At 42.1% G+C, this 25,494-nt stretch overlaps 1 protein-coding gene across 1 annotated transcript in view; it reads right to left on the bottom strand.

The window, feature by feature from the left end:
* nhsa (Nance-Horan syndrome a (congenital cataracts and dental anomalies)) overlaps positions 1-19,457 on the bottom strand; it is a gene marked incomplete at its 5' end in the record, with an annotated part of 80,712 nt that extends 61,255 nt beyond the window's left edge. Inside the window, one exon of the mRNA XM_079245439.1 lies at positions 19,178-19,457. Coding sequence (XP_079101565.1) covers positions 19,178-19,457 — 280 coding nt within the window. The remainder of the gene's footprint in view (positions 1-19,177) is intronic.
* Between the last annotated feature and the right edge of the window lie 6,037 nt (positions 19,458-25,494).

Below are 25,494 nucleotides of genomic sequence, written 5' to 3'. Positions count from 1 at the left end.
ACCCAAACATCCTCGCCTGGCACTCTGAAGAACTTGTTCTATGAAGGACAAAGATCAGAAATGATCAAGTAGCCAATCAGAGATTTGCACCATTCAGTACTGCAGTAAACTACAACCAGAATGCCTGGAGATGACCCACGTAGAGCCGCCTCACAGACTCTCTGGGGTTGTTTTACTCCCTCACATGAATATCCTCATAAATTATGAGGTGTTTCATGGATGAGGGGGGTTTAAACGGAGAAGTAAATCCCTCTAGGATACCTTAGTCTTCAGTCCTTCCCAACATATCAGGTTTCTAAAGTATTCTTCAGGGCAAAGGTCAGGAAAACAAAAGCAGTGGGAAGACGAATCAGTCAAGTAATTGTTGTGCAATAGCGCAAAATTCATTGTGCTGCCAAAACCCACACATAAAAAAAAACAAAAAAAAAAAAACATGTTATCTGCACTCCAGATCATCCTAACGGGGAGACGCATCACGCCGCTTGTATTTAGTTTCCCTCACATCCTGATAAATAACCTGACATGAAGCCACATCAGCTGCTTAATGAGGCAACTTGGAGTCAGAACCAGTTTAAACTTTCACAAGCTGGCAAACATCTTAATAAGATCAGGATGAGTGCTCCTTTAACTAACCAACGCTTACTAACGCACGCTCCTTTAACTAACCACCACCATGCTGGGAGGACAGGAGGTGAGGCTGAACCCTGCCAGTATGAAGATGCACACATACGTCTGTGCTTAAAGAGCGCTACAAGGTCTCTGTACTCCCCAAACTCATGCAAGTGGCTTACTGAGCATGACTGCACAAGCATGCATGTTATATGAATTAACCCTTTAAACTCCAAACTTTTTTTGATATTTTTGTCCACTTATTTGTTCGTTTAACGTAAAAATGCTTGTAGAAGCTCAAGCTTTTAATCCCTGTCAGGAAACAGGACCGTCTCAGGTGAGTATGAGGCTAAAATGATGTAAACTGAATGGATTGATGGATACAGCATCATAATGACTGACCAGAACAAGGAAACAGAAATTATTACCAACATTACCCAGTAGAAATAACACACAGATCAACAGTGAGCAAACCTTCTACCATTTGCATAATATTCTCTTAGGTTTTGGCTTTCAGGAAAAACCTTTATCATCCATCTGGTTTATGTTATTTATGGTTATTTTTGCAGCTATTTACCTACAATCCTAACCAAAACAACCCCACCTCAGCCATGCTTCAAAAACATCTTTTTGGCTTCATTCCAGCCATAGAGTAGCATTAGTTTGTTCTTTTCAGACAGAAACAGAACTTTCTGCTCATTTATTGATCTTTGGCTGCAGCTGGTTGAACATTTCTGCCAATTTAAGCCAATTAATGTCTGGAAAAATGGTAAAAAGATAGCAAAAATAGCACAAGTGATAAAGCTTGGTGGTGACGGCGATCTAGTGGCGTTCTTTTAAAAGGTCTCTATACTCCACACGCTGATGCAAGCGGCTTACTCTGAGTTGTTTGCATGATTGTGAAGGAAAAGATTCTCATTTCTCTGTCAGTATGTTTGGCTCTAACAGCCCTGCTGGGTAAGCACACGGATCCTTCTCAGGCAAGTTACCAACATCAACAAAAATCAAGCAACGCTGAAGAGACTGAAGGAATGTGCTTCACAGAGAACGCCTTGAAACAACGGTGAAAATAAAAAAAAAGAAAAAAAGACAAAACCTTTTTTAGTCTCGGACTTTCCGGTTTTGGCCTCGGTAAATGATTACCTTCTTCTTTAAAGCGTAACAAAAGGCAGCGCTGCTGAGAGCCAACTGGCCACAAAAAACCCCTCCAACTCTGCTTTTCAGTGTGCGATGACTTGCATTGTCTTTCTCAGTGACTTTGCATTTTATAATTCCTTGATGTTAGAAACTGAAGCTGTGATTGTAAGATCAGGGTACGAAGCCCCTCCCTGTGTCCCGCCGTCCTCAGACGGAGAGATCAGACACCCGTAATCTCCATTGTCCCTTCCTAGAGTAAACGACAGGGTGCTATCGTGGCCCACTTTAACAAGCGGGGCCATCTGCAGAGTCACAGATGGCCCCGGCACTGTCTTCCAGGTTCCCACATTCAGACAGAGGGTGAACCTGATCTGAGCGAAATGCCCAACAACCCTGCACACACAGTGAGGGCGAAGAAAAACAGAGAAATTGTTGTTGCTTTTGCTAAGTCGTTCTAATCTGCCTGGGTATGCAGTTGAGTATTTATTATGTTCCTAAGCTCGGAATAACACGGCAGCTCCCATTCGCTGCGTTTCATCCCAGCTCTCCGTCTACAACCGGCATTTCCAGCAACATGCAGCATATGCTTTTCATTACTATGTGTTGTTCTATCAGGATGAAGCCTCCCTTTTTCTTTCTTTTCTTTTTTTTCTTTTTTGCCTCACCTCTAAAACCCACCCAGCTCCCCCGCCTCAGAGTCCGGCCTGCTCCGGCTAACAAGGAGGCGAAACAAAAAGAGCAACAGCTTTATGATGGAAATGAACAGACATCATCGGGGAGACAAATGAGGCATTTCTGTCACCATGGAGTTCAGCTCGGGAGCAAACAAACAGGGGGGGCCAATAAAAACCTACAGAGGCACGCTTTAAGGACACACGTAGTGAAAGAATTCAGATCAATAGTCATCAATGTGTCCCGCCAAATGGCTTCAACCGGGACATTTCTCCCTTTCAAGGAAGTGCTGTCAAGGTAACCGTGTAGACATCATGTGAATGGAGACTTCTGACTGACATCCTCATTTAAAGTGACCATGTGACTGAGATCTCCGGCCCTGATTGGCCGCTGGATGATGAAGCTCGGAGGCATCATCTCAGCATGAGAGCCGTGACGCTGGACTGGTGTTTAGGTGAAGACGGGAGGCCAGGAGACAAGTGTGCCCCTGCATTGTGCCCTTCATTGGAGTGGTAATGAGTCACACAAACTTCCCAGCAGCCAGCCAGCTGGCGTGCAGCTCGCCTGCACAAAGAGAGCCGCAAGACTTTCCCCCCAATGCTGCTCTGTTCGAGTGCACCAGTCATTCACGGCCCACTCTTCACTTCATTCACACCAGTGTGTGTATGTCTGTATCTTTGTCAGACGTGTTTCTGTGTATTGTTGACTTTTTTTGACAGGGATCATCTGACACACTTCTGCTTCCACGGATCAGCTGGTGGGAACTGCAGGAATGGCTCTTTGTCTCTTCATCCTTTCTGCATCAGAATAAATCAGCCTCTACAGAGTAGAGACACAAAAAACAGAGTTTTACAAGATAAGGTACCTTGTAAAAATACGCACTAAAAAAGTTAACCTGAGCAGTGTTTTTCAGGTCTCTTAACATAGGTTTTTCACAGGTAAATATATCATGAAGCCTTCAGATGACGGACGCCTCTATAGAAGGTCTGAGCCAGGATCTAGTCCACCCACAGACCCCACGTTCACCTTAGAAACACCATGAGGATCCAAAAGGAAGTGAACACTGACATAGTTTATGATAGGAAGGGTGAATACGACAAAACTTCCCTCATCTCCATGGAAACCAGCAGGCCTTCATCATGGAAGGTCCTTTCAGTCTCCATGGAAACTAGCAGGACCTTCATCTCCATGGAAACCAGCAGGCCTTCATCATGGAAGGTCCTTTCAATCTCCATGGAAACTAGCAGGACCTTTATCTCCGTGGAAACCAGCAGACCTTCATCTCAATGGAAGATTCTTTGATCTCCATGAAAACTAGCAGGACCTTTATCTCCACGGAAACCAGCAGGTCCTTCATCTTCATGGATACCAGCAGGTCCTTCATCTCCATGGAAACTAGCAGGACCTTCATCTTCATGGAAACTATCAGGCCTTCATCTCCGTGGAAACCAGAAGGTCCTTCATCATGGAAGGTCTTCTAATCTTCATGGAAACTAGCAGGATCTTCATCTCTGTGGAAACCAGCAGGACCATCTCCATGGAAACTAGCAGGACCTTCATTTCCATGGAAACTAGCAGGCCCTCATCTCCATGGAAACCAGCATGACCTTCATCTCCATGGAAACCAGCAGGTCCTTCATGTCCATGGAAACTAGCAGGACCTTCATTTCCATGGAAACCAGCATGGCCTTCATCTCCATGGAAACCAGCATGACCTTCATCTCCATGGAAACCAGCATGACCTTCATCTCCATGGAAACAAGCAGGTCCACATGATTCATTTCAGTGGATTTTAGGTGAAATAAAACTTTTGACCACAAAACAGCAAAAGTGTTTGTCCTACAGCGATGAGAGAGACGTCTTTGTAACCAGAAGAGTCTCCGCTCCCATCTGACAACGTGTTTGTGTGGTTTCACTTAAAGTGGAGAAACGAGCAGAAGCTTTAAGTGGACAGTTTGAACATTTTTGTTAAATTCCCATATTCAGAGCTTGAACTGTGTTTCATCTGGATGCTTAGTAGAGTCTTCTAGTTGAATTTCTCTGTCATTTTGGTTTGCTACATGTTAGAATTGGTGCTTCTCAACATGTGCAAGGTCTTCTATGCTGCACGTGATACAGCTGACCAGTCTGAAAACAAGTGATGCTTCACTGCACAAAGCAGGAATTTTTAGCCAGTTTAAAGTAAACGTGACCTGGGCTGCTTTAAAGGTGTACCTAGTCAAATACGCAGTGTGTGGAGTGCAGTAAAACCGCTGTAGGTGATTTGCCTATTCTAAATAGAAAATGTTTTGTACCTGTACTAATCCGCCACAGCTATCCATCTCATATGACTGAGAGCTAATGTAGACATCAAAATACTGCAGCAGCTTCCCACAGATACAAATGACACGGTCCTAATCTAATGACTTGATCTAATTTTCCCAGGGAGAGACACACACTGGTTTAGACCTCATGAGTTCCCTCTGTTGAGACACAAATCAGAGGTTTTACCAAAATAACAAAAGAAAAGTTCTTTTAGTTAGTTTTTCACAGTTAAAGGGAAACATTACACAAACACTGATGTCTGGTTAGAGTTAGGAGTTTTCCTGCAGTACAGTGGGCTTTAAACGAAAGTCCGTGTCTCTAATGAAAGACACCTTCCCCAGCCCGGTGGGCAACAGATGGGGCTTTTCAGCCAGTAATGTTCTGTTTGCTACAACCAGCTACTGCTTCAGGTACAGCCTGAGGGAAGGAATACCGGCCTGAGATAAAGGGATGTGAGCGCACCACAGGCAGGCTGACCCTCCATGAGTCCTGTGATGCAACAGCGGTCAGCAGCTCTCGTTTTTCCCATGAACGACTCGCCATAAAAAGTTATTTCCAGGAACTGTTTCTCCAGGGTCTGACGGTGCAGAGAAGTCAAAACCACACTGTAAATCTAGATTTTAAGATTGCCAATCTCTTTTTATTACAAGTTTTCACCTAAACTATTCAAACTTTCCAAAAAACAAAAAAGCCAGACATTTGTTTTGCCTCTTAGCTCCCCTCTTTGTCACCAGTTTAACCACCACAGCTTAATCATTGCTCCTTTGGAAAGTGTGGAAAACAAGGCGATCTGATGGATGTACGATTCTGCCTCTGAAAAATGAAGCATGAGCCTGAAATTATGTTGCTCTGTGGAAGATGGTGCCCGGGGAAGAGAGGCTGCCAGGACAGACTGGGCAAAGCATCACAAAACCCTACAACGGCTTTGATGGGGATTTAAATCAGGGTTTGTCCCAAATATAATTTTACTTTACTTCATGTTTCCAATTTCAAACATCAAAAGCTGCAGAGCACACAACAAATGGATGTTACTCCTCCACTTGACAACTGATGGATCGACTACTTCTTTGTGTCTTGTGTGTACAGTAAACATAGATTGCTATGGTAGAGTTTCACTAGGGCTGTGACGATACGCTTTGGTCCCGATTCATTTCTGATTTTTTTGGTGCCGATTTGATATAAATTGCGATTCTCACAATTCTTCAATATTACTGATTTTTGTAAATTAGAAACAAAAAAAATGTATAAAACTTTTTTTGTTGCTCGTCATTTTTCTTGATTTCAATCAGGAAAAAAACAACACAGTAGCCAGACCATCATTCTGCTGCTATAATGCCCAAGAAGAAAAGTATAAAAAAAAACTATAAAAATGACAAAAATTTTAATATGAAATGTTTTTATTCATTTGAAAAATAATCGCCCAAAGACTGCTGGGATAGGCTCCAGCTTCCCTGCGACCCTGAAATGGATTAAGCAGTTAGGATAATTAATAAATGAATGAATGGTAGGTGTGGGCTACTTTCTGGACCTGACCCCAGGTCTGATGTGCTCTAGATGCAAACGATATGTAAATAAATTAAATGAGCCCTGAATACATGTTCATCAATAAAACAAAGGTATCATGAATCATAAACTGTGTTAATTAATCTTCATGCTCTGCAGAATCATTCAGTCCAGATTTAAACATCTTACGAAGTCATTTAGTTTTTCAGCAGGACCTGGACTCATGTGGTCGTAAGCTGCCTTTCGTAAAATGAAAGAGATATTTGTAAGTTTAAACAAACTACAGCTGTTTGTTTCCATTGAACATTGTTTAACCCACAAGCTTCAGTTCTCAAAAAATCTTGTCCGGCTGACCAGATTTTAAAAAGATATTTCGGACGAGACATTTCGAAGGGGATTGATCGATATTACTAAAAGTACAAACAAACAGAATGATTGGTAGACATAAGTGGCACCTCTTGTTTTTAAACCTAAGGATCGAATGCCTCCTAACAGTGACGAAATCCACATTAGAGCACACATCAAGTCGTTAAATGTCTTGCTGGAGATCTGGCGTGGTGTGGGAATATTTGAGCCCTGCGCTGCAGTGCTAGATGCTGAGATCTAAACAGGTGGAGTCTGAGAGTTTCAGCTGCAACAAAACACCACCTCATTCAGTGCTTTCAGTGCTCGGATATCAGTGGAAGTTCCCTGCAAATCAGATCTCCCCAGTGAGCAGCGAGCTGCAGCTTTCATGTTGGTAACTGGAGCCTTTTTTCAGGGTGAGAATCCATTTCTGGGAATCAGGGTGGACGCATTGATAGAGTTTCCTGTTTTAGTCACTATTAGACATGATGAAGCAAAGCTGTGGACAGAGTGGAAATCTGAAGCAGCAACAATCAGAATGAAACCAAAAGGATTTACTGATAAATAAACTGAGCCAAGGGATGCTTGGTTGCTCATTTCACTGCTGGGAGGTTCTGCAGACTGGGAGAACATAAGCTTGGATTATAGTCTCGCAAAAAAACGAAGCAGAAACGAAACCAAACAGATTTAGTTTGAGTACAAAGCTTCAGTCCTCCGGGGGAGGAGGGGGGTGATTGGCGGTCAGAAAATGATTAATTCCTAGAACTGTGAACTGAAAAAAAGCACATAATGAAGGTCATCCATTTTTATGGCACAGCACTTTTTTGCTGCTGTAGCAGGATGGTCTTTTCCCAGTGGGGCTGCTGGGAGCAGGACTGGCTGAATCCCAAAATAAGAAACTGGGATACTGAGAAGGGTGATAGAGAGAGACTCGGAGAGAGAGAGAGAACTTGGAGTCGGACGAGAGGCAGAAAGTATAAAAACTGCCTGAGGGAGTAGAGGCACAGAAAGTACTGGCAAGATGGTGGAGAATCGTCCCAGAAGAGCAGCGTGTAAAGAAGGGAGAGGGAAAAGTCAGAGCGATGAGCTGGAAGTGGCTTAAAAGTCATCTGACCTCCATGGTTGAGACTCATATTCTGTCTTTTATTTATTCATTTAAAATTTTTACTTTCACTCATAGTTTAGTCTGTTTACACAACAAACCAGCCTGGTCAGGGTTAGCAAAGGATCAGGCTGAAACATACTTTCTCTTTTTTATTTCTTTAACCAGGATAGTCATAGAGCGGACATCCTTCTGTCCAGAGACCTGAGAGGGCTGACATTAGTGTTGGCATGGGACCAGTTGGGTCCAGTTCTGACTAGACACTTTATTAACCCATCAAACTACACACAGATCTGCTACAACTACAGCAGACTGGTCTTATTAACCCTTAAACTCCAAGCAGTTCTCGGTGTTATAATGGATCGTTCATGGTGGATTTACCATAAAGAGTCTCTGAATAAATGCTGCATTTTCTGACTGGATTGATAACCTCCTGGACGGGATACAAAAGCCTGGAAAATCTCTATTAATCATTTAAAGGATGAGCTGTCGATGACCATTTACTCCACAGAGTTACACGCTTGTGTTCCTGAGAAATTGTTTAGTTTTACAGGTTAAATGTGCAGCAACTGTGTGATGCCTCACATCAATATGGAGCAAAATGTATCCAACACTTTGTTGAATCACCAAGAATGAAGGATGTTCTGCAGGAAAAGGGGTTCCTACCTGGTACTAGTAAGGTGGACCTGACAAAGCGGCCGGTGAGTGTATGTGTCCCATGTGTCCATCGGGTTACTGGACTAAAGCAACCTGCTTCCTAAGTGATGAAATGTTGGCGAAACAAAAATGATCAAGACTTCGGTCTCCAGGTTAGCGATGCACGCTCGTATAACACTCCTTCACTGTCACAGGCTGCTTTCCTGAGCTAAAATCCAGTGTGACAAGAGAAGGCCTAAAGGATGGTTGAGGAAGCAGGAAGCAGATAAGACCACGAGGAGGGAGTGTGGACTGAAATGACACAAGTCTTCTGAGGAGATCAGAAGAGAGCTTATCAGAAAGTCTCTTGCCGTCAGCGGGACAGAAAAAGGAAAAATTGGTGATATTTTCAGACTGAAACTTCTTTAACCCTAAGAACTTCACCAAAACAGGAGTTCTACTGAGAACTATGGCTGACACCAACGTAAGCATCTTAGGATGTTCGTGTGTGACTCTGTTATGGTGAACAATAGACGTTTCCCAGGCGTTTATATCCTTCTTGCCACCAAATGTAGGGTTTATTAATTCATTCATTTACTATCCCGCTTAGTCCGATTCAGGATCGCAAGGAAGCTGAAGCCTATCCCAGCAATCAAGTCACAGGTCGCCAGTCCATCACAGTAGTGTTGATTCGGAGACTCTATATGGTAAATCCATAATGAGAGATCCATGATTACCCTTATTTATCACATTTACATAATTTAAGGAAAAACCCTGACTGTGTTGTGAAGCAACATCTATTTTAACCCAAAAATGATGATGAAGAGCCTTCCAGTCAAACTTTCCACCCATCAGAGAGCTTAAATTAACAGTAATGTCCAATCAGAAGCAGCCAAAGATCAACAGGATAGCAGAAAGTTCTACGTTTCTCTGAAAATAAGTAAAAATAATGGTCCTCTATGGCTGGAATGAAGATGTTTTTGATGCACAGAGGCACAAAAAACCAGCTACTTTGGAGTTCCTTTTTCTGAGGATATTAGGTTTGTTATTTCTACAAAGTCCCATTTTGTGGTTTTGGTCGGCTGTTATTGTGCTGTATTCATTTATTACATTCATTTTACATCATTGTAGCTTCACAATTTGACAACTGAGGCTGTCCTGAAAACATAATATCAACATGCTGACTGGGAATAAAAGGGTTTAGCTTCTACTTGCACTTTCACATAAAAAAAGCAAAAAAACAACAACAACAAAAAACAGATGGACCACAAATGGCCTGATGTTTATAGACTTACGACTAACATACAGTGTGCTGTAGCTGCAGCAGATCTCTGTGTGGTTTTCTTGAGTATTTTAAAAGATTTAAAAAGATTTGCAACAAGCAAATATGGAAACGACAAAAAACTCTGTGAATCCACTACCTCACATTTACCCCCTTTTCCAAACACCCTCATGTCCAACAGGTGCTTCCTAATGCTCCACCACTTAGATGATGGTGAGATGATGGATGGAAAGGCTGTTTTTACTCAACCTGGCTGGTATATGAGCTTGTACACAGAGGCAAGGTGAAGGGAGGTCACATTCCTGTCAGATCCCAGTCTAAACACCTGCATGGCAAAGACTCCATATTCACGTTTCCTTCCTCTTAAAGCTGGGGTAGGTAATGTTTAGGAACTAGCAAGATGTGAAAGTGGCGCCCTGTCTTGGCTCCTCCCCCTCTGGTTTTGCTCCCTGCATGATCCAAGGCTTTTTTATTTGCAGCTTTTTCCACCAACGATTTTCTCTTTCTCGGCTGTTATGCAGGAGGCAAATAAACCGAGCCGGGTCGGGAAATCCCTTCCTGCATTTTCTCAGCCCTGTTTACCTTCCGAGTTTCTTCTTCACTACTTTGTATGTTCATCCTAACTATTTATATGCAGGGTGTGGCTATCAGGTATGCGCTGCGGGGGGGGGGAACAGGGAGAAGAAGCTTACGAAGTATAAAAAATGAACAACTTCATTTCGGTCCGAACGTTTGAATTGGTCACAGTTTTTACAGATTTACAGCAAACTGAGGGGTGTAACTATATTTCTTATTGTTCATGATTACAAAATGTATAGACTATTATCAGGACGAGGAACCAGTTCACGAATTTACGAGTTCAAGAGTAAAATAAATATCTCTGAGCAATATTACCTACCTCAGGTTTAAGTAAAGAAAAGGCTGATTTCTCAGGCGACTAAGGAAAATGTGTCGATGGAAAAAATGGCTTTGTGAGACAGCAAAAAAATCAACTAGACGTCTCAAGATACTGTCATTACAAATAAATAACTCCAGGCATGGTCTCTCAACTTCTATATGCACCTTCAGTATGTCTGCAGCATGAGAAAGGCTTTTATGCGTTAAGGATAAATAATTTGCTAGCTAGTCATGTGCTAGCTAGTTAGCATGCTAACCTCTGTTGCTATCTGTGCCACATGCACTGTGCAATACATAATAAACATAATAAACATCTCTGAGCAGGATTACCTACCCCAGCTTTTAAGCAGAAAGTCTCTCTAACTCACATTTTATGCCTTTATCCTCTTTATTCAACGTTCCATGAGAAGAAATATTCACAATGTAGCGCTAACTATTGAAAAGCAATGAAGCTTTTATATTCCTGAAGATGTGACTCAACATCCCAGATCCATCACCAGACACGTGGACTACAACAGCACCGCTCATCTGACGTTTTCTGATCCAGAGATGCATGCTGTTGCGTAACATTTAAACCTGTCTTTGTGACACATGTGGGACATCATGTAATCTAAAGCAGAGGTGTAGAAAGCGGAAGTCCTTTCCAACCAGTCACTAAACCAGGTGAATTTAGTCAGCTCTGTTAGGGAATGGAGCCTGTTAGGGAAAACACCTGTTCTAAAAGCATCAGTAGATCCAAAAACACGGCAGGACTTCTACTTTATACACCTCTGGAATGAAGATAGGAAACTGACCCAAGTGGGCTGAAATAGCAGCGAGACAAAGAGCAGCCGACAATGGCTTTACAGCCCTCTGAGCTGTCAATATTTCCCCAGCTTACCATGGAAAAAAACGCAGCCAAGTGTTGTAAAATGCAGTAAAGTTGGCTTAACTTGACTCGGGCAGGTATTTGTTTGATCTGTGCAGCTCTTGGTGTCTGCATGTGGGTGCAGACAGAAGGCTGGACATGTTGAAAAATAAAGAACAGCCAACTTCTTCCTTGCTATGGATTTTTTGATGAAGGGAGTGTCATGTTGATAACAAAACAACGGCCATTGTATGCGAGGCGATCTCGCTGCAGACAGCTCTGAGTCAGTAATCATAAACTGGAGGAAGAGAGGGACTAGACAACACCAGTAAGCAGGTTCATGCCTCAGTTTCTCTTCAGCCATCAGACTGAAGTCTTTGTTTGCTTTATTGAGTCGACTCTGACAGTTCAACCAGGCCAGACCAGGTCTGCTGACCTGCGGAAATCCGCTATCATGTCAAACGTTAAATCCACTCTAATTGGCCAGTCAAGTCTTTAAAAGGCAAGTGATAAACAAAATGGGGGGCGGGTGTGTTTGCTCTTTTGTGTGTGTGGTGGTGGTGGTGGTGGTGGTGGTGGGGGGGGGGGGGGGGGGGGGGGGGGGGGGGTAGGAGAGGTCAGCAGGCTTTTGAGGTCATGGGGTGGACGACTTTGGCCCCCACCTCTATTTCAAGACAGGCTTTAATTGTGTTCCTGCTGTCCCAGCTCGACAATCAGAAGTCCATAAAGAGGAATGACTGCTGAGGAAATTTCTTTAATAAGTGTGTGTGCAGGGAGGGGGCCTGACATTCAGACACGCCTCAGCGCGGGAACGTATCTTATCATGGAGCCTGATTTCTACAGCATAAAAAAACGAATACGTCTTGCTTATTTTCACATATATGTGTCAGAAAAGTGGAATGAATGTCACCTTACAAAGCTGAAAGTACACAGAAACGCAGCAGAGATGTGAGACGGCTGGACACACTCACACAAGGAGCCCTTGCTCTTGTGGAGGGTCCAACCACAAAAATGTAAGGTGTAATAAGTCACACATTTCCCTCAAGCTAAAGCTAAGAAACACCTCCTCTTTATAAACAAATAAAGCGTCCGGTTTCTGCCCTGAATGACACCGACCAATTGAAGGAGTGCGCTACATCCCAGAAGTGTGGTTTCCTGGTTTTCTGGAATGCTTCACTTGATCGTACGCTTCAGCAGGAAAACCACTTTGGATCCAGGCCAGACAGCTCACCAGAGACGGAGGTGCAGAGATACTTAGTTCCCATGCCACATTATTAACACGGTGAAAGCTGGTGTGTTTGAAGCTTTCATTTACATACCATGGAAGCAGACAGAAGCCACATCAAATATATGATAAGTGAATGCAAGCGAGTAGCAGCATCAAGGCTGTGAAGGTTACTTCAGTGCCGGTCTGGGAAAAGGAGGTGGTTGCAGGAATGAGTGAGCAAAGTCTTTGAAATCTGCACTATAATTAGCCGGGGTTGTATATCAGGTTGTCTGGACCTGCACAAGTATGCCCGTAGTTCTGGTAATGAAAGAGAAAAGAAAGCTGGAAGCTCTTGATCCGAGTTACAACGATATATTCCCTGTCTTTGTGTGAAGTCTCGATTCATCTCGTCCTCTACGTTCCTTTCACCTCTTCATGGAGCAGACAGAAGATGTCCGCACATACAAGGAAGCAGCAACACTAACATGACACAAACCAAAGCAACAGGGAGAAACTCTCCACCTATGTAGTTGTATGGGAATGTAACAAACACACAACAACACAACCGTCCACTCAACTTCATATGATAGCAGCGACTCTGCTGACTCCGACCACCGATAGAGGTGTCACTACGGCTGTGACCATATCCTTTTGCTTTTCGATTCATTTAGATTTTTTGGGTGCCGATTCGATTTAAATTGCAATTTTCACAATTCTTTGATATTGCAGATTTTTGTAGACTAAAAAAACAAATAAATGTAGAAAACTTTTTTTTCCACGTCATGATTTTTTGGATTTGACCCGTAGGTGTTACGCAGGTAAGCAACTCAGGAAGCCATCAGTGGTCGTTGATAATGGACACCTCCATCTATGGTCTATGTTTTGTTTTTGTTTTTCTGCACAGTTCTTCATCCTAAGCCCCATTCTGACAGGATCAGTTTTACCTGTAGGGACCGGATGTCATTTGTCATAATAACAGGTCTGTGATGTTAATCCCATGTGAACCGGTCATGTTGCTCATCTATGAACTAATAATTCCCCCGTAAATCACCTGCTATATTTTGCTGAACCCCAAGGTCTTGAGATAAAACTAACCCAATATGAACAGTAGGCGTGGGAAAATCGAATCGAAAAATCGGATATCTGGATTTTTTTCTTCACAATTTTTTTTTCAAATAAATAAAATTAATGCACTATAAAATTTTTGTCATTTTTATAGTTTTTATTGATCTTTTTTACTTGTAATATTGGGCATTATAGCAGCAGAATGATGGTCTGGCTACTGTGTTATTTTTTCCTCATTGAAATTAAGAAAAATGACGAGCAAAAAAAAGGTTTTATACATTTATTTTGTTTTTAATCTACAAAAATCAGCAATATCTGAGAATTGTGAGAATCGCAATTTGAATCGAATCAGCACCCAAAAAAATTGGAATCGAATCGAATCGGGACAAAAGCATATCGTCACAGCCCTAATGAACAGACATCTCTGTGATTCGGCCAGAAATGGGCAGATCAGATATTTCCGTTTAGGGGAACAACAGAGGCTGCATTGGAGGGTTCTGACAGTTTTCTGGGTCCCGGTGTTTATCTGTTTCTTTGTTTGTGTTCAATTTAACTCAAAAAGTTTTGGACGGATTTTCATGAAATTTTCCGGACTTGTTGGAAATGTGAAACGGAAGAACTGATTTAATTTTGGTGGTGTTTCAGATCACCGTTTGGATTCAGGAACTTTTTAAAGGATTCTTTAACATTGTGAGATAGGGCTAGTTTCTACATTTGTTCACGTAACTCCAATAAAGCTGGTCGGAGCACTTAGGGGAAAAAAATACAGGACAAGCTTCCAACAGGCTGTAAAATATACTGAAGACTGATCCAGGTATAGGAATCATTCTGCTATGATCCAGAACATGCAAAAATAGGGGGCCTTCGTAATTTTCATCATAGGACGAGAAGACATAATTACAGTATGGGGAGAACTGTGGCCCTTGGTGGAGGTTCGCTCTCCGAGTGTTTTTCTAGTTTATTCCATGTGGTCTCTGGGTAAAACTAATCCTGGCAGAATGGGGCTCTGGATGAACTGGACTGCTATCTTCTGGTTTACACTAGGCTTTGTGGTTTTCTATTAGGAGTACATAACATTTACATTTACATTGACGCCATGATCATACAAACAACCATTGTAGCTGTGAAGATATACTTCATTTATTTAGGTTATGTTATTCCAAACAGGCTGAAAAACTAGGCTTCATGAAGGGTAAATCAACAACTGAACAAATAAAACCTGAACAGCACGACAGCGCGTGATTGTTAAATCTGATTCCAATCACTGACAACATACATTATCTGAAGCCCGATGGTAAATTCCAGCATTGACAGGTATTGACCGGGGATGCAGCGCACGCTGACTCGTCAATGCGGCTTCACTTAGTACATCAGAGTCACAGTAATGGACGGAGCAGGTCAATGAGAGGCAGGAGGGAAAGACTGTCAACAAGCTACGTGCAGTTTCCTGCTCTAAGCTGCTCCAGGTGATTTGCTACTGATGTCCACGATGACAAACGGATCCTGCTCGCTGCATGAGCGTGACCTTGTCTTACATGTCTTAAAACATAGAAAGCATGCTGACTTTATGACCTGATCCCTGTTAGAGGAAACATCTGATGTGTCCAAACGAAGAAAAAAGTGATTTTAGGACCATTTATTCAGACATTTACAGTGCAAGGCGAAGCTTTTTAAGTAAACGTTAACAGGAGCCGTCTCTGCAAGCGGCGATATGAGTGAAGACAGCTTATCTATCAGATAACACATCAATCCTGTCTGCTTTGTTTATGCCGTGTCGATTGTTTTCTTGTAAAACTGCGCCGTATTTATCTTTCTGGAGATCCTGTTTGCACTCATTTCGAAAAGCAGCGACATCTTTCACGTGTGTTATTTGCATTTGACAGTTTAACCCTTAAAATACCAGTCCAGCATAAAACAAGAATTTCTTACGAACAGAACTTTGTAGAAACGTAACACACAGATCGGCAGTGAACAAGCCTTTTCTCCCTCTGCACATCATCCTCTCACACCCTAAAAAAACACATATTGAAATAAACAACAGAAACTATTCACATATTTTCACTTTATCCTTTTTTAACACTTATTTATACGACTATTGACCCGCTATCCTCACACACCAACTCCTTCCCAGCCAGTTTTTCGGCACCATCTTCCGTGGATTATTCCGGCCATGGAGGACCGTTAAAGTTTTCTTCTTCTCAGACACACAGAACTTTCTGCTCACTTGTTGCTCTTTGGCTGCTCCTGACTGAACTGTCAATTTAAGCTCCCTGATTGGTGGAAAGTTTGACTGGAAGTGTCTTCATCACACTTTCCAGGTCAAACTAAACGTCTCCTAGCAACATCGTCGTCATGGAGATCTTTATTACGAACCGGCGATAAATAGTGGCGTTATCATGAATCACTCATTGTGGATTTACTATAGATTCTCAGAATAAACACGACATTTTATAGCTGGATTGTAAAATTCTGTGCGTTTACACTGGAGTTTTAATTCCTCTTTAATCTTTAAAAAAGTTATTTCCGCTTTAAACTGATGAAAAACGACCATGACACTTAGTTCCTAATGCTAATTTATATTCAGAATTAAACTTAACTCCGATGTAAGCTGCTGGTTTATTCACCTTTTAATTTTGATCTATTCAATTCCTCTGTCATGTAAACCTTCATTCCGCTCTAAGTTAATTCTGGTCGTTCTGAGCATGCTCGTTACCTTGTCCTGTCCCGATGACGCGCGTTGTTTCACCTCCCGTGTTCGGTGGTCTATCTTTCTTCTCCTTCTCAGTTGTTGCAAAAAGTGAAGTAGTATGCTCGTGTTGAGCTGCTACTTCAATTTTATAATAAAAATAGCAGTGAAACTGGTACTTATTATGTAGTTTTTACAAGTCACAAGTGAAAAGACGAGAAGCAGGGAGCCAACTTTGTTTATATCTGGTATACGTCATACGTCACGTCACCCTCTGTCCAATCAGAACCCTTCCCACCCCGCCGCTCTAAAGAGGAATAAAGTGAGGACGTGTTTTAAGTAAACCTTCATTCAGAATTATTATGTTCATGTAAACTCATAGGAGAATATGTTAATTCCGAATTATTTAATTCTGATTTATTAATTCTGAATTAAAAAACGTCACGTAACCGAAGCCAATATGAGGAACAGCGCTTTTGCAGTTTGCAGCACCGCTACTGCGATAGATACACCAGGATACCAGACAGAGGAATCCTGATCATTACTGTCTTGTTTGCTGCTGAGGTTTACTTCGTTTGAGGAGGGGTGGGGAACAGTTTCCCAGTCTGGTATTGTGAGTGGTCTCCAGTGCAATCTGCACAAAGAATGCATATAAACTGCTAGCAATGCGCCCTTAGACCAGAAAACAGGAGGGCCACTTGCCACAACAGTATCACTGCTCCCCTTGCACGGTGCGCCAGTGTAACTTAACACCCGGCAGAGTGCTCCAACACAGTCCTGCACTACAGAGCCTGGTCTGCCTGCAGAGCTCTGATGGGAGTCCAGCGCAGACACTGATGAGGTGTCACCAGAGAGCTGTCCAAACACACGTCTGAGGGATATATGCCAGGCGCCTGCTGTGTTTCTGTAAGTTCAGACAGGGGGATAAAAGCGAGGACGGATTTTTATATCTGGCTTACCAAAAGTATTTTTTCCTCCTACAGCACGAATTCAACCCCTTAAATCAGCTGAGAGACAACAAGAAGCTCAACGTGAGACGAAACAAACGCAACAGCAAGTGAAGTATTTTTAACCCGCATGAGTCAGCTTCTCATCCTGGATTTAAAAAAAAAACAAAAACAAACCCAACATGCCTGCATACAGGTTTTACCCCAGAGGGTGCCACCGCTGGAATGTTTATCCTACCGCAGGGCACAGAAGCTGGTCAACATCTGCTCCTGCATTATTCAGCATCTGCAGCAGTGTGCTCCTCTGCATCATCCAGGACCACAACCCCCCCTCCACTGCACACTGAGGTCTCCTCGCCCCGACCTGCTCCATTTACACCAATTGTCATTCAGATGAGAGAGAGGTTACTGTTGTTGGAGGCCACGCCTGACACCATTAATAAGAAAAGTACAATTAAGAGTAATTAGGCTTTTTGAGGCAAAAGGAGTTAACAAGAAACCCTGAACGCAGGATCTACTGTAATAACTCATCATTTCATATTCCTGTCTGTGTGTTCATACGTCTGAAGCTTTGGTGGATGATTTCTTTAATGGTTTTCGGCTATAAAAAGCTTGTTTCTCTTTAAAATGGAGTCACATCTGTAAGGAAAAGGCATTTGTGAGGTGAGCAGCAGCGTAAGGCTGTTCCATATCCTGTTGAGAGCCATGTTTCATAAACAGCTAAGTGATTAATTAACAAATATGTCTTATTTCTTCAGGCATCAAATCCAATAAATGACCGGAGTGAGAAGCAGAATCAGCTGCTTGGCTTTGGCAGAGAAAGTTTGTGAGTTTGTCATGTGCGCTACAAACATACTCAACTCTAAAGCTCATCCCACAGATGCATCTTTCTTGCAACAGTCTTTCCAACTGTGCAAGATTTATAGCAAATAAGCATTTTTACAACAAAGAAATAAACCTCCAAACAGCAACTGATGTGATCTCCAAAGCAGCTAAATTCAGCTGCTTTTGACCCTCTGATTATTAACCAATACGACCTTTTGATAACTCCACTGTATATCACAACATGCCATGCTATTTTGGCCCATTTCCCCCCCTTCTTTGTGGAAAGCAACTGTCCATTACGCACATAAATACCTTTGGGCAAAATGACCCATTTACAGCGCACAGGAGGCAGGAAGGCTCTGGGGAACATGCAAGGACTTGCTGAACCTCAACTAAAAGGGTTAAATCCGCGGGGGGGGGGGCATGTCCGAGCTGCAGACATGGGCAGGGGTGGAGAAAGGTACACAGCTTTCTGAAGCAGGTTTACGCGCATAAATATCACTCGGACCCCCCAGGGCGAGGGAGGCGGCGCAGAGATTAGAAGAAGCAGGCGATGGCCGCATGCTGGGTTATCAGCCAATGAATTCTTTGCTGTGGCGGCCGAGAACAGTTCAACACATTTTAAGTTTTGAAAGGGCTTCCCAGAGAAGTGGAGAGCCCGGGGAAAGTGGTTTTTACTAGTTTGCTGAATGACTTCAAAGTTCAGACGACTGGAAGTGGAAGTGTGCGCGTGAAAGTCGTCTAAAGGCAGCTCGCGAGGCGAGTAACAGCGAGGTAAGAGAGCTGGCTTTGCTTTAAGAGGCTGCTGGCATGAGGTCGGGACAGACAGACGGTAACACGCCCGTCTGCGTGGGAAGAACGGAGACATGGACACACATGGCTCCTTAATGAAAGTTACTTTTAGAAAAAGAAATAAAATGTTCCGTTTTAACACAACTGTTGTTTCTGTAATGAACCTAACACTTTTGACGCACTGGGAGACCCAAACTGAACAAACTTTATCCTGCTACGTCATTATTTTATGGGGAAAGGTCGCAGCAAGCGTTGCCTCCGCGCGCGGTTCTCTGGAAGAGTCGCGCGCCCGGCGGCTCCGGCGGAGAGTCTGGTACTCACGCACTGCCTCCTGTTTGGGGTCCAGTTGGGAAGATGTCAGCTGAAGTTGGTTAATTTTGCCCTGCAGCCCCCTGACCCGCTGGCTGGTGGATGTGAGCTCGCCCTCCAGCTCCTGGAAGATGGAGCAGGCATGTCTGGCCAGGTCCGACAGCTGCCGCAGGGTCCGAGATAGAGCCACATTACTGATGGAGACCAGATCCTCGAAAACCAAACCCTCCTCGTTTGGGATTTGATACCTGCACAGTAACTGAGGTTCCACGAGCCGTTTGGCAAATGGCATGTTTTTGTGCACTGGGGAATAAATCCAGGAAAAGTCACCCAGGAGTGAGCAGAAAGCTGTGGTCTCCCCTCGGTCCCGGATCCTGCTCGACTGAATTCAGCTGCTGCTGATGCCCCCCATCCTTTCATCTGTTGGAGAGGACTGTTGTGCTCCTCGTTGCGGTGCCGGGGTCATCTGCTGCCCTGTGCTGTGTCTTTTTCACTGCTCCAAACTAGAGGTGGTTTTTAAAAAACCAGGATGTTGGAAGACCTGGACTGGAGTTTCAGCGGTTTACGGACCAGGACTCCCTGCCTTTAAAGCCACCGACTATAAGCGCAAAGCAACAGCTATTAATGTGTTATTAGATTATATAACACTGAAAAATACCCCAGAAAATAAAATCAACTAAATGTTCATCCAAGTTTTAACCCTTGTAGAGGATTATTGACTTTCTTGTCCTTTCAGGCAGGGGGGGGGGGGGGGGGGGGGGGGGCTGATGGTGGCAAGATTTTATCAGGGGATCTAATGTAGATTAGTTATTGTAGTTAAAGTTATTGTTTTTCTTTCTTTTACACAGACTGTAGCTGCAGTTCAAACACACCTAGAATAGTGTAAAACCTAAATATCACAATAAAAACAGGTCATGGCTGAACCTTGATTTAGAATTTCACTAAATCTGAATCTTAGCTAATATACCTGAAGGGATCTTACAAATCATTGCAGTTCACTTTAAGATAGAAGCACCTGCTTGATTTCTTCTTCTTTTGATTCCTCTATAAATTCCTTAAATCCCCAGTACCCCTCCTCTTTTGTACAATCTTCCTGTTGGAGAGGAATTGGAGTGGACACATTCACGTGATTTGTGATCTGTTTTATTTTGTTTCCTTCAGCCTTCTGGAGGGTAATTAAATGGAGGTTTCCTCCAAAGATATCGCTGTGTTGCCACAATCTGTTATTCAGCACAACGCAGAAGCAGACCGGTTACATAGGCAGCCCTCAGTTTCCTACGTCGCACAATAACCTGAAATTCTACGTAAGTTGAACTTTTACCCTTAAATGACCCCTAAATATTCCTTTAATTACCTAACGACGATCTAAATACATTACTGGAAAAACAGTAAAACAAATATACAAGCACAGCGGTGTTGTCTCAGCCTCCACAAAACGCGTTGTAGGAACTAATACAGAACCTTGTAACTTTAACCTTGAAACTTGCTCTTTTTTTTATTTTTTATGTATTATTTATTTAATGGGTGTCATAAAGTAAAAAAAACAAAAAACAAACATAAATTGAAAACCATGTAACTCAAGAACAGCCTGTAAAATTTTTTTTTTTTTAGATGTGTCAATATAGAGTATATTGCAAAAGTGTAATAGAAACACTTTTTCCACATTTACAAGTCCCTGGACGTGACATAAGGGGTCGCACGACTGGTTTATTTCAGGTAATGGTGCATGGTATGGATAGACGGAAGAGTTGATGGAAATCTTTTTACATATTATTAAAGAGAAAAAATATAACTGCCATCTTGATAGCAAAAAACAGCCAAATGCAGAGTTTAACAAGGAATTAGAAATCCGAATGAAGAAGAAGGGCTTTGAAAAGCTGTGGAAAACCATTTCCAGCAAGTGGAAAACTGAGACAACGCTGCCCGACTATCTGGTTACCTGGCTACCTGGCATAATTCATTTAAAATCTTGTCCCGCAGATTAGACTTTACAATTATTGTGGTTTATATGCTAAACATCATTCAAAGAAAACATCTGCAAATCAAAATGGTCTTTTTTTTTTTTTAATTTTAGAAATGTTGCTTTTATTTTGCAAAAACCTGTAAAGAAAACACAGCAACTCACACACTTCTAGTCCCATGTTTAAATGAGCCTGGGTCATGGAACTAGTTTATTTAGCTCAACATAATGTGCATCCTGTGCTGCTCTTTGAGCATCATTGTAGTTTTTTTTTTAGCTCCACTGTGGAAAAACCTGCCTGAGTTAGCACACACACACAGAAAGCTAAATAGGACATGGTTTCCCCACATTGTCTTAAAACTAATCTAGTCGTACCCAGAGGGGATTCATGGATCTCTGCAGCCCCCTCCAACCAGCATTCATGGCCATTTTATTATGATATTATATACTTATAGCAATGACAACAAGTTGTTAATAATATTCTCTTTAAAGGCGTTACTGTTGTAGTGTAGGACAAACAAGGACCCAAGTGCAGATTGGATGTGGATACTAGGACAGGTTTATTGTTCTCCTGGGCAGAATGGTAGGTGGCCAGGCAGGCAGGTTGGCGGGCAGGCAGGCAGGTTGGCGGGCAGGCAGGCAGGTTGACGGGCAGGCAGGCAAGAATCATGCACTGGTGACAGAACAGACAGTTGTGAAACAAGCAGTTTAAATTCTTAAGCTGAAATGCTGCAATGGCCGAGAGCTGTTACCGCAGATGACACAACAATCAGGCGATGACTGGTGAACTGAGCTGGCCTTTTATCTTGCTGCTGCTGCTGATTACCCGATGAGAACCTGGTGTGGACTTGATTGCCAGGGAAACAGGCACACCCACTGCAGCACAGGTCACAGCAGGAACCACAACAGTTACAGCATCACATTATTTCATTTCAACTATTAAATGTTCTCTGACAGCTTTCACTACTTCTATTGACTTCTACTTCATTATTTACTGTTTCAGTTTAATTAAAGGGCAATATGATTTAATGTTGTTCCAATACAGAATATGAAAGTATGTGGCCAAAACCGCCTTGTGACGCTCTAGGATTTCATTAACAGCACACACACACACACACACACACACACACACACACACACACACACACACACACACACACGAGTAATTTCCAGAAGCATGAAGCCCACATGGAAAATAAAACACTGCTTACTCACAATAACTTTTATCCATGCTCTTCAGCAGTACACAGATTTTTGCCTCTGAATTCACTTTCCTAGCTGTATGCTGAAGCTGATGTAGACATTTTGAATTTGGGGTAATCCAAGTTATCTGTTTTTGTTTTCGGCCTCCTGACACATCAGCAGGCATCAAACAGACGGACAGCCTGAGCTGCTCGGAGGTAAATTAGCTTCTGGATTATGAAATGAAATGAAAATACTTTATTAATCCAGAAAGGGAAATTCAACATTGTAGTATATAATAATTAACTTGAGGAGGTCTTGTTCCGGAGGCTGATGGCTGCTGGCAGGAATGATCTTTTGTATCTTTCAGTCTTGCATCAGACCTGAAGAAGCCTCTCACTGAACACACTTTGTTGTTTCATCACTGTGTTGTGGAGAGGGTGTGAAGAATCCTCCATCATCTTCATCAGCTTGTGCAGCATTCTTCTTTGGACAATCAGTAAAGTAACAAAGCAGGCTGAATGGTATTAAAAAGCACTTGAGAAATCAAAGAACATGACCCTCAGAGTGCTGCCTGAATGGTCCAGATGAGAATGTGCTCTCTGGAGCAGGTATATGATGGCGTCTTCAACCCCAAGTCCATTATCATATGCAAACTGTAATGGGTCCTGAAAGGTGTTTACTTGCTTGTTGAGGTGAGCCAGTAAGAGTCTCTCCAGGACTTTCATGAGATGTCAGGGCAACTGGTCTGTAGTCACTTGGTTCAGCTGGTTGTATTTTTTTAGGCATTATCTACACCAGTGTCTCTTCTTTACTCTTCCTGTTTTTTCTCTCTTTCTTTTGAAGCAGCCAGATAAAACTCTTCTTATTTTTATAAACTTGATCTATCCTGTTTTTTGTTTTTTTTACATTTGACATACACCGAGGAGTTGAGGCAGGAGTTCTGTTGTGGTTGGCTTCTATCATTGCAAACTCTACACATTATAACTGATCTGTCTTGATTCGGATTGTTGGCCATTAGTGGCCCCCTTCTGGCTTGGGCCCACAAGCATTTATCTGGTTTGCCTATCGGAAAGCAGCACCTCTGGTACTGCCATATAACCAGATTAGCACTGCTATGTAACTTCATGCTAACATCATGCTAATAATCTTGCATAATATTAGTAGTTTTACTGTAACAGGGACAAAATCTCTTCTGGGAATGGGTAGCCAAGAAACTTCTTCAAAATTCACCTCAAACTGGTGTAGACACTAGTGATCCATGTTGATGATCACCTGAGATGGTACCAAGGTACCAGCCAGATTTCAGAGGTGGCCACGGCCTCCCTTGTCACCCCTCTAGCTCCGCCCCTGCTTTCAGGTGATTTTCTTTTATTTATTATTTTCTATTTTCTATTTTTTCTAATATTTAAATTATTTCAACCTTTTAATGCCAATCAATTTAATAAAAAACAACATAAAATGAGTTATTTGATTTTTCTGAATTGTAAAAGTTTGTTTCCTCATCAGCCCAATTGATAGATTATCAACCACACAAAAGTTTGTTAAAATGTACCAACATTAGTTTATAAAAAGCATCAGGGCTGCTGTTCTCCACAGTGTGTGAAGAAATTCCAGCCACTGAGCATGTCTACAGTAAAACATGATGATGGTATCATTCTGTGGGAACATTTTTCTGCAGAGACATGAAAACTTGATGATAACAGAGTGAAAAGGAATATGCGTATACTATTTCATAAACCTGAGTGAAAACCATTCCCAGAATGTTAATCGCCTCAGCCTGGGGGCAAAAGTTTACATTTCAGCAGCAGAATGACCCCAGGCAACCTGTGGAGACACCACAGGAGTGGCTGCTAAATTCTGTGAAAGTGTTGAAGAGACTCAGCTGGAGTCTGATCATAAACCCAGGAGGAGGATCTGGAGGAAACCTTAAGAAGGCCATGCACTCGCATTCTCCAGTCAGTGTAGATGAGCTTGATTGTTTTAGCCAAGAAAAATAGAAAAACAGAACTAAATACAATAATTTTCATGAAGACCGACTCTGAAAAGTCCAACGTCTTAATTTCTATATACCCACTGGCCGTTTTCTTAGGTATAACTTTTGAGCTGTTTGTTAACCATATCAATTTAAAACTCAGTGTTTCCGACTCATCTTAACAATACACTGACAATCATCATGCACATTCCTAGAACTACCATGTCACTGACGCATCCTGAATCTGAAAATCTGCACTTCACAACTTTTTCTCTCAGGATTTTGCTTCATTTAACCGAACGGTTTTGCTTTGTGGCACTCTGACACAACAACAACTGGAAATCAACACAGTGGCCACTTTGAACAAACTCAATGGCTCACTAAACAAAGATATTAAGAGGACATTACTGGACAAAGAGAGGAAAAGAAAGAGAAAGAGTGATTATGGAATCAGATTTGTTTCAGAATCTCTAAGTAAAACTTTTTAAAACTCAAGCAAAAAACAACAATTAAAAACAAAACTTTCTAAAACTTAAGTAAAATAAATGATCTCAAAATCAAAAATTATTAATTATCATGAAAACTATTGGGCTTTTATTTGGTTAAATTGAGTCGTTTTGTTTGTAGTTTCCTATTCCTCTTTCTCTCTTCTCACTATTTTGGTTGCGCTTCACAAAACTCACCAGCCAATCAGAATGCGCCCCTGAAAAGAGCCCACCCATGGAAGGTTTGTGTCATGAAACCAAACAATCATGAATCAAAACCAAAGACTGTGAAGTGAAACCAAAATAGCAACAAGAGAGAAAGAGGAAAAGGAAACTATAAACAAAACTACTCAATTTAACCAAATAAAAGCCTAATTGTTTTCATGATGATTAACAATTTTGAATTTTGAAATAATTTATTTTACTTGAGTTTTAGAAATTTTTGTTTTTAATTGTTGGTTTTTGCTTGAGTTTTAAAAAGTTTTGCTGAAACAAATCTGATTCCATAGAGTGATAGAGCAAGAAATACGACAAGAGACAACATCAAATTGACTTTTACTGGCTGAGGATAGCTCAGAGAAGAGCCAGGATGCAAGATGGATGCTGAATAAACTGTCGTTGGGGGAGCCAAAAAAAAAACAAAAACATGGCAGATTTTCACATTTTAGTAGCCGATTCAGCATCCAGTTTGCTTTCCATCTCTTCTCCGAGACCTATCCAGCCAGTA

This window comes from Telmatherina bonti (assembly GCF_933228915.1).
Source record: "Telmatherina bonti genome assembly, chromosome: 8".
NCBI classification, from domain to species: domain Eukaryota; kingdom Metazoa; phylum Chordata; class Actinopteri; order Atheriniformes; family Telmatherinidae; genus Telmatherina; species Telmatherina bonti.
Note: the sequence above shows the minus strand (reverse complement) of the source record. Positions and strands in the feature narration are given on the sequence as shown.